The sequence below is a fragment of the Gopherus flavomarginatus genome, chromosome 23 (assembly GCF_025201925.1).
Source record: "Gopherus flavomarginatus isolate rGopFla2 chromosome 23, rGopFla2.mat.asm, whole genome shotgun sequence".
NCBI lineage: Eukaryota > Metazoa > Chordata > Testudines > Testudinidae > Gopherus > Gopherus flavomarginatus.
In genome coordinates, this window is record NC_066639.1 from 11,420,224 (window position 1) to 11,430,385 (window position 10,162).

General features: G+C 45.4%; 3 protein-coding genes across 3 annotated transcripts in view; 2 read left to right on the forward strand and 1 right to left on the reverse strand.

Moving 5' to 3' along the window:
* The window catches only part of LOC127039421 (zinc finger protein 501-like), a 238,988-nt gene that overhangs the window by 51,890 nt on the left and 176,936 nt on the right, over nt 1–10,162 (reverse strand). The gene's annotated exons all lie outside the window — the stretch shown is intronic.
* LOC127039469 (zinc finger protein 436-like) overlaps nt 1–10,162 on the forward strand; it is a 254,552-nt gene that overhangs the window by 2,451 nt on the left and 241,939 nt on the right. The window contains 1 exon segment of the mRNA XM_050933237.1: nt 1,360–1,486. Coding sequence (XP_050789194.1) covers nt 1,360–1,486 — 127 coding nt within the window.
* LOC127039439 (gastrula zinc finger protein XlCGF49.1-like) lies at nt 2,678–7,688 on the forward strand. The gene is made up of 2 exons (XM_050933189.1): nt 2,678–2,704; nt 5,842–7,688. Exon 2 carries the CDS (start codon nt 5,889–5,891, stop codon nt 6,711–6,713), a length of 825 nt encoding a protein of 274 aa, XP_050789146.1. The 5' UTR covers nt 2,678–2,704; nt 5,842–5,888; the 3' UTR covers nt 6,714–7,688.

A 10,162-nucleotide genomic window follows, 5' to 3' on the forward strand; every position in this document is an offset into this window, starting at 1 on the left:
ACTCGACCATGGTTCCCTATTTAAAATCCCAGTTTTTAATCTATTTAATGTATGCCATGTGTATTTTGTATCTTTCTAGTCAAAATATTGTGCTGAACCAACTCATGTGCCTACATATATTACATCAGGACTATTAGCTGCAAGTAAACTTTTGATCTCATCCAATAAGGATATCTAGTTCGTTTGATAGGATCTATTGTGTCTAAACCTTTTTAATGGGTACTAATTATATTACTCTCCTTTCTTTCTTAATGAAATCCAGTATCGGCTGCTCCATTCTCTTGCCCAGTATCGATTTCAGACTGACACACTTGTAATTAGCTGCGTCATCTCTTTTATACTTTTTAAATATTGGCACAGCATTAGCTTTATTCCAGCCTTCTGGAATTTCCCACGTGTTCCAAGTCCTAATTAAAATCAACATTAACAGTCCACCACACTCCTCCAGCAGGTCTTTCAAAACTCTAGTTATCTGGACCATTGTTAGGATTAATTTTGTCCTTTTAAAAACTTCCTTCTTATTTTCATTGGTTGATCATTGATTTCTGATAGCTTCCCTTGCCAACTTTCTACAATTCTGACCTTCTAACTTCTATTCTTTACTATTGAATTCCCCTTTCTTCCATATATTTTATTTGGAGAGTGTTGGGATTCCAACCCGGGAGCTACCAGCAGACTCCAGAGACAGCCCCATCTCCTATATTAAGCTCTGGCTAGTAGGTATGTGATCAATGTGATGACCCTGCTTCAGTCTGTCACACGTGACTCTTAGCCAGCCAGTAAAACAGAGGTTTATTTGATGACAGGAACAGGGTCTAAAACAGAGCTTGTAGATACAGCGAACCGGACCCCTTGGCTGGGTCCATTCTGGGGGGCAGTGAGCCAGACCCCCAGGTCTGCCCTCCACCCTTGACCCCAGCCAGCTCCAGATTAACAACCCCTCCCAGCCCCTTCTCTCTGTCCAGCCCCTTTCCTGAGCCAGGAGGTCACCTGATTCCTTTGTCTTCAACACCTTCAGCTGGTACCTTTGCAGAGGAGGGGCCCAGGCCATTAGTTGCTAGGAGACAGAGTGTCAGGCATTTAGGTGCACTGGCCCTTTGCTCTGCCAGATACTTAAGAACTGCCATGGGGACACTGAGGCACCAACACAGTACTCAGAGAAACCATTAAGAACTTTCCCAGTTCATCACAGGAGACACAAAGGTTCTCTCTTCCTCCTGGCTGCTCTAGGCAAGGTGGGGTGGGACTCTGTTAACATGTGCCTCCTGGAGCTTCCATTTCCCTGGTGCTGCTGTTCCGTGAATAGTGAGGTTGTGAGTGGGGCAGCAGCTCCTGAGTGTTGGACTCTTTCTTTTTCAGGATCCAGTGACTTTCGAGGAGGTGGCTGTGTATTTCACTAGGGAGGAATGGGCTCTTCTGGATCCTGTTGAGAGAGCCCTCTTCAGGGATGTCATGCAGGAGAACTATGAGACGGTGACCTCGCTGGGTAAGGAGGCCTGTCCCCTGGGTTATTAGAAGATGTGGGGTCTCTAAAGAACTTGAGCAGTAATAACTTTATACCTTTATTCATCATCCAAGTTTTGACAAATTTCTTTGTCCCCCTTTTTTTCCTTATCTCCCATACACTAGCAGGCAGCAGGGAGGGAGGAGGTAATGACAGTCGAGGAGGGAACACAAGAAGCTCCCAAGGCGCCAGGAGGTGGTGCCTGCTGCGAGTAATGGGAAGAAGAAGAGGGGAGTGTGGAGGAAGGGCACCCAGGAAGTGGGCTTGGTGGGTCATTGGGAGGGAGCAGAGGTTTGGGGATCTAGAGCTGTGGGGGATATCAGACCTTTAACCCTGAATCCCTACCCAAACCTCAGGTAAATCCTAGACTTCAGCATAACCACTCTCGCAAAGCCTCAACTTAATATACGACCCTGAACTGTAGCAAGCTTAGGCTACGTTTACTAAATCGTATCACTAAATCGACCACGGCTAGATCGATCTCAGAGCGTCAATCCCGGCTGTAATGTCGACCTGCCCTTAATAACCCTTTTCTTTATGCTCACCTCTTTGCCTCCACACATGTACCAAAATAATAAGCAATACTCTGATCATGGCATCTTACCTCTAGCAAATATAAAATTGCCCACAAGACGTGAGACTAGCTCATAGATCATAAAATCAGGGCAGGGTCAAGAAGAGTGAGAGTTTGGAGAGAGTTTTATCCCCCCTCTCCCCATCTACAGCAGCCACAAGCTGTCTTCCCTCCAGGCTCCTTGGATGTTTGAGCCTGTCCCTCCTGAGGTTGCGTAGCCCAGTTCTTGTTTCTTACATTCTCCTTTTCCAGAAGAATTAGAGGCTGCTGCTCCTGAATGTTAGCGTTTAATTCCCCAGCTTTCTCCTCACACTGGGGGAGTTTAATTCTTCCTCCCATTTCACCTGAGTCACTAGATTTCCTAATTCCCAAAATGTGCTTTTGCAATGTCACAGGTCAGGGGTACCTAAGCCTTTGACCTGCCTCCATGGTCTGCTCAAGGAATGGCCCCTCAGGTATCAGGCCTCTAGCCAGCCCCTCTCTATGGATAGGGACCCACATGCCTCTCATTTTTGACCAGTGTGTGGGGATTGCAGCTTGTCCTCCACTGTTTTTGCTGGACTAACGTCCAGTTCCTGTGCTTTGCTTTCTCTCCAGGGGCTGTGAACAGTGTGTCTGAGATAGAGGTGGGACTTTTGGTGATACTTGTATGATGCCAATACACACCTCAGTTTCCTGCTGTGATTGGTATTGCTATGATTATAAAGAGCAGGAGACGTGAGGTGTTTTGTCACATAGCTGTCATGGGGTGATATGAATGGGTCATTTAGGACTCGCTGGGAGTAACCTACATCAATCTAATACCCAACAGAGACAAGAGAATGACTGTCACCCAGGGCTGCCCAGAGGATTCAGGAGACCTTATCTCCTGAATCTGCAGAGCATTTTCCTCGTGTCCCCCTTACCAGCTGGAAGGAGGTTACTAGTGGAGTTCCTCAAGGATCGGTTTTGGGACCAATCTTATTTAACCTTTTTATTACTGACCTTGGCCCAAAATGTGGGAATGCGCTAATAAAGTTTGCGGATGACACGAAGCTGGGGGGTATTGCTAACACGGAGAAGGACCAGGATATCATACAGGAAGATCTGGATGACCTTGTAAACTGGAGTAATAGTAATAGAATGAAATTTAATAGTGAAAAGTGCAAGGTCATGCACTTAGGGATTAATAATAAGAAGATTAGATATACATTGGGGACGCATCAGTTGGAAGCAACAGAGGAGGAGAAGGACCTTGGGGTATTGGTAGATCACAGGATGACTATGAGCCGCCAATGTGATATGGCCGTTAAAAAAGCTAATGCCGTTTTAGGATGCATCAGGCGAGGTATTTCTAGCAAAGATAAGGAGGTGTTAATACCATTATATAAGGCACTGGTGAGACCCCACCTGGAATACTGTGTGCAGTTCTGGTCTCCCATGTTTAAGAAGGATGAATTCAAACTGGAACAGGTTCAGAGACGGGCTACTAGAATGATCCGAGGAATGGAAAACCTCTCATATGAAAGGAGACTCAAAGAGCTTGGCTTGTTTAGTCTAGCCAAAAGAAGGCTGAGGGGGATATGATTGCTCTTTATAAATATATCAGAGGGATTAATATTAGGGAGGGAGAGGAATTATTTAAGCTGAGTACCAATGTAGACACAAGAACAAATGGGTATAAACTGGACACTAGGAAGTTTAGACTTGAAATTAGACGAAGGTTTCTAACCATTAGAGGAGTGAAGTTCTGGAACAGCCTTCCAAGGGGTAGTAGTGGGGGCAAAAGACATATCTGGCTTTAAGATTAAGCTTGATAAGTTTATGGAAGGGATGGTATGATGGGATAGCCTAATTTTGGCAATCGATCTTTGATTATCAGCAGATAAGTATACCCAGTGGTCGATGATGGGGTGTTGGATGGGATGGGATCTGAGTTACTGCAGAGAATTCTTTCCTGAGTTCTGGCTGGTGAGTCTTGCCCACATGCTCAGGGTTTAGCTGATCGCCATATTTGGGGTCGGGAAGGAAGTTTCCTCTGGGGCAGATTGGTAGAGGCCCTGGAGGTTTTTCGCCTTCCTCTGCAGCGTGAGGCATGGGTCACTTGCTAGTGGATTCTATGCAGCTTGAGGTCTTCAAACCACAATTTGAAGACTTCAATAACTCAGGCATAGGTTAGGGGTTTGTTATAGAAGTGGATGGATAGGGTTCTGTGGCCTGCTTTGTGCAGGGGGTCGGACTAGATGATCACGTTGGTCCCTTCTGACCCTAGAATCTATGAGTCTATGAGCTCTGATGCTTCAGAGCATTTGCCCTGTTTCCTCGTTCCCTGTTCCTGTTCCCCCTCCTGTTTGACTCAGTTTATACAGTAATATTCTCAGCTGTACCTTTGCTTAACCAATCATTGTACTGACATTTAATTAACCAATCCTAACACATTGAAACATAATTCTCTAACCAACTGTATCCCACTACCTAATTAACTTACACCTAGCAAAATTAATTATACAGCAGACAAAAACAATTAGGGAACCAGACTGATTAACATTGTAAAGCGGGGCCATAAAGATAAAAGAATACAAAAATGAGAGTTTCACAACCACAAGCATTGAGTAGTGATTTCTTGCCAAACCAGGCTGCTATCAAACTAAGTTTTCTTTAACCATCTTAAGATCTGTTTCTTTATATGGTAGTGCTGGGCACTATCAGGACAGGATCATCCCTAACAGCTCAATAGCACCTTATTTCAGTGTGACTGGTTTGGGATGTGAGGATGTGACCCTTTGCTTCCCAGCTTATGGCTGCCCCTGCTGCTTAGCCAAAGGACAAGGCCTCAGTCTGTCACGGTAAGAGAAGGCCCTTACAAATACAGACAGTGATTTTGATTCTTTGTTTTCATACTCCTGTAAGTAGCTAAGTGATAAAAATACCCCTAAGTTCTTAAACTGTAGGCTTTACAGGCAGGCCTGAATATCTCTATTCTAACAGTGGGTTCTGTTCCTTATCCCATTCTGTGTCTGTCTTGTGTATTTAGATTGTAAATTCTTCAGGGCATGGGCCATCTACTATTCTGTGTTTGTACTTGTCCTAGCACAATGGGGACCCACTGTTAGTTGCTCCTTAGCACTACTGTAATGAATATGATTTATAATCATAATAACTCTCCTGCCTCTTTGAGCCAAGGAAGCTAGCCTTGGGATGTTACTGCTTAACAATGAGCTGGGGGTTAAAACCATGGACTATTCTTTGTGATAAGTATCCCACAAATTCTACTGACCTCCCTGGTTTTCTTTGCCTGCAGTAGGGTTTCCAGTTTCCAAACCTGATATAATCTCCCAGGTGGAACGAGGGGAAGAGCCGTGGGTCCCAGACCTCCAGGGCTCTGAGAAAGGAGTGCTTCCAAGAGCTGCCTGCACAGGTGAGGACTTGGTTAAACCAACTCAACTGTGTGGGAATGCAGGAAACATTTGGGATGCCCTGCAAAGACCCTGTGAGCTCTCCCAGTTCAGGATTGTTCCCTGCAGATGTGGAATCATTATGGCAGATGTCACTCATGGCTTCCCTCCTATTCTGACTGACAACTGACAGCAGGTCGCTCCGCGATCTCACTTTCCTCTGAGTGTTCTCGTGAGATGCAGACCAAAACTGATCCCTTCCTCTCTCCTCTGGGGAAGGTTTTGGGGAAAATCAGCTCCTGATAGGTTTGATCTCTCCCACACACATTTTGGATTGTTCATCCCTTTTTCCATTCCTCTGTCTGAGATTTTCTTTCTTTCCGGTGCAGGTAGTCACCTGTGTCTGGATTCTCCCTGTCTCCCATCAGGTGATGGGATGGTGAGTGAGAATGAGGAGGAGAAACCCCATCAGGAAGATGCTGAGCGAAGAGAAGCACATGGAATATTATCAGGAAGATCCAAAGAGAATGTTTCCAGGAGTTGTGCACTCCCAGAAAAACCAAAAGCCTGTGAGACTCAGGGGAGGCCAGAGGGAAACTTGAGTAGCCTCTCAGACCTTATAACAAGCGGCAGAATCAACTTGGAAGAGACACGCTACAGGTGCCATGAGTGTGGGAAAAGCTTCAATTGGAGCTCTACCCTTGTCAGACATCGCAGAATCCACACAGGAGAGACGCCTTATACGTGCACTGAGTGTGGGAAAAGCTTCAGTCAGAGCTCAGACCTTATCACGCATCAGAGAATCCACATGGGAGAGAAGCCTTACATGTGCACTGAGTGTGGAAAAAGCTTTAGTTGGAGCTCTACCCTCAATGCACATCGTAGAATCCACACAGGAGAGACGCCCTACACATGCTCTGAGTGTGGAAAAAGCTTTAGTTGGCGCTCAGACCTTATCACACATCAGAGAATCCACACAGGAGAGAAGCCCTACACATGCTCAGAGTGCGGGAAAAGCTTTAGTTGGCGCTCACACCTTATCGGACATCAGAGAATCCACACAGGAGAGACGCCTTATACGTGCGCTGAGCGTGGGAAAAGCTTCAGTCGGAGCTCTACCCTGAACACACATCGTAGAATCCACACAAGAGAGACGCCTTACACATGCTCTGAGTGCGGGCAAAGCTTCAATCAGCGCTCAAGGCTCATTAGACATCAGAAAATGCACAGCAGAGAGAATTGTAATAAATCCCTTGCCTAGTGTTGGCAAAAACGAATTTTTTAAAAAAAATCACATTAGCTAATTCCCCCATAGTGATTTTTGCATCGTCTTCACCGTGGTGTCTCAGCTCCACCAGATAAGTTGCCGCCTTCTGCCTTTTTCAGCTCATCCTTCTTTGGGGTCAGTCCTATGATCTTTTCTATCAACTCCTTTCCTTTTTAATCATAGGAGTGTGTGTCCCTCCAGCCAGCAATGTTCATGAGTTCCAAGTTGGGGAGAGAGGTTTGATCCCAACAAGCTACACTGAGGCAAAAACTACCTGTGCCTTCCATCCACTAGGACTGTACATGGCGTTGGCTGCTCAAGTTAGTGATCTTGGTGTAAAAAGTTGTAGTGCAGATGCAGCCCAGGTGCAGTGGTTGGCATTAGCTTTCCCCTTGACCTGACCTAAACTCCATCACTTTTCCTAGTCTAAACTAACCCTGAGCATCACGGTTATCCTGTTCCCCCATTTCAAAGCAATTCTTAGTCATCGAGTTCTCCCTTGGGGAACAAATTGTTTCATTCCCAGTTGTTCTGATATTGCTTCAGGTTGTGCTGGAGAACAGATATTTTTATTATTATTTTCCACACTTAAAATATATTGAACTATAACAAAGAGCAGGAAGAGGGCAGGGATAGGGAAAAAAGTCATTTCCTCCTCTGTAACAACAGACATAATTAGGGTAGGTCAGAGGGAGTCCCTCATTCCCCATCACTGTCCTCCGTCAATCCATGCTAGAACCTCAGAATCCTTTTCCTTTCCCCAGTTGTGGGATGGGAGACTTCCAAAAGTGCTCCCTGTGCTATAGCACATGGCTAAGCTCAGAGAATAAACCCCAAATCTTCCCTGAGCTTTGCTTTTTGAATTCTGTATTTCCGATTGCTTCAAGCCTGGGCATTGTGATTATTAACCAGTTTCTCTAGCACTGTTCCTACCACTGTTTCTGTAACATATTTTGTTTTTTTATGGGACAGGGTTGTTATTCCTTTGCCTAACCCCAACCTGGAAGGCCAGGGTGTCTGTTTTCTCTCGCCCCTCCCCACAAACAAATCTGACAGGGTTGAACCTGCCTGGAGCAAACAAAAAGCCCCACCCGTCACACACACGAAGCAGATAGACATACACAAGACACAGAAGAAACTGAATAAGTTGAGCTATCAACATTTCCACTTTCCCACAGCATGTTAGTTCTGAAGGTTGTTTAATTTCTTTTTTTTCTTGGAACCAGAACTGGGGAAAGAGAACACTGGAGTCAGTGGAATTACAGCAGGAAGGGATAAGTCTCATGATTCATCACTAACCAAAGGCTTTGTAAACAGAGCGATAATGTTACTGAATGGTCTGGCTAACCCTGCAGTTAGAAACAATCAGCTCTATGGGTGGTAAATTGACAGGCTTTGCTGCTGATCATGAAATAGCAGCTGTTGAAAGGTAATATGCTTCTATTTCAATGCCTCTGGAAGTACAGAAAACAATGATCTGTGTTAAAGGCAAGTTGCCATTTCTCAGTGCCCCAATTTCTATTGTGTGTGTACAGGAAGGTTTGAATGTGTAGCAGGTAGTTTGATAAAGCTTAGCTATTTTGTGTGTGTAACAGACTCTTGCCCACCTCCAGCAGAGCTTTCAGTCACGTACTATGGCAACTTACTGAATGTCATGCAAATTAGTCCATTCCTCCCCATAGTCAGTCTCTGACCAGAATGTTAGAATGAGGCAGAGAACAGGGAAAGTATCGCAGTAGGAATACATTAAAAAGTGGGATTAATCAGAGCTGGGATGCAGACAGAGCCTGTTCTACAGCTGGTGAAGTGTTACGGACACACTCCCACTAGTGCAGGCTCTGAAATAATGGCAGAAGCAGATCGAAGAGAATGAGCTCATGTGGGAGCTATGGGCAGCTGCCCTGTCAGTGCACCACTCACCTGGCAGGTGTTACACAAAACGCAGCACTTCCCCTCTGGAAGAGAAACACCTCTCCCTTCTGCCATCACTTCATTATACTGTCCATGAGGCTGTTTGTCCTGCAGGACTTTGATCTCTTTGAGTGGTCCATGGTGAATCATAAAAGAGCAGGAGTCATCCCAATGGAAATCTCTTCACTTCTTTCTTAGTGTTACCTTCTTAGCCCTGGCTTTGGAGATGACATTAGCCTTATCCTGTCTTGATTTTAGGTAGGATTTTGATCACCTTCTGGGGCTTTGCAGCTTACAACTTTTGAGGGCTTTTCTCTGCCTTTTTGGTCCCCGCTGCAGTCAGTACATGCTAGACATGGGCATGGTGACTTTCCTGAGGATCTTGACAGCTTTAGCCAGCTTCTTGGGGGCTATTTTCCTGCTCACAGCCACTGTCATCTTCTCATGCCTTGTTCTGGAGGCCCAGCTGCTGGTTGAATGGGAAGGAGCCAAAGTGCTGGTGACTTTATCCTGCACCAAGTTGCCTTTGCTTGTCAGACTCCTGAACTCCAACTGGACGTGGCTCTTGTTCTTCTGCACAGCACAGCCCTGGACCGGAGGGATCTGCAAATGTACATTCATATGATCCCTTTGTTTAATGGATGAAAACATAAACTCTACACTTAGAGGATTGGAACTACTTTCAGCTGATGGTCAGCTTGGCTAGATTTTTATGCATTTGGACAGTGAAAAGTTGAGTGTTTACATTCATTTCAAGCATCCCCATATAGTGGAGCTCCTGAACATAATGGAGAATGGAAATGAAAAATATTTTCCCTTTTTTCCAAAATAAAAATAAGAAAATAACAGGCTTATTAGAGGGCACTTGGATTTGAAGCAAGGACCCTTTGATCTTCAGTCAAACACTCTACCACTGAGCTTTATCCCAATGAGAGCAGATACTTTCCCCATTGTAGCTGAAGCACATCAGTGATTCCAATAGCAGGGGCAGGTTCTCTCTGGGGCACAGATATTTCGGGGAGCTGGTGGCTCCTTCTTTCCTCAATCTGGATTAATCTCAGTTTTTTATTCCATGGTACATGTTTTATGGAATAACAACAGCAGCTTGAAGAAAGAGGAGAGTAACTATCTCATTCTCAGAGCTGCTGAAGGTGGCCACGTCCCCTCTGTCTGACCATTGCCATTGCAGGAGAGAAGGTTTCAATGGAATTGAATGCCCTGGCTCAAACTAGAGACACAGAAAGATTTTGCTGTTCGTTGAACAGCAAAGGAAATTGTGTCGGTATGGGAAACTGAGGAGGGACATGAAATGCCCACAGGGTGGCGCAATGTCTTAATCCAGACCTGCACAACTCATAAAGCGGCAAGGGCCACATTACTCTAAAGTAAACAGCTGAGGGCCAAAACCCCCTTTGCCTGTGATGAGTGGCTCATACTGCAGTCTGCCCCAGTGAATGAGGGCTAGAGGGAGAACTGGCAGTAGCTAAGACTGAGGTGAAGTGGGGATAGTGAGTGGAGGTTCCCCTGGTATG

Bases quoted from the DNA above. Each gene is read 5' to 3' on its own strand.
- LOC127039439 (XM_050933189.1), top strand. From the start codon at position 5,889: ATGGTGAGTGAGAATGAGGAGGAGAAACCCCATCAGGAAGATGCTGAG.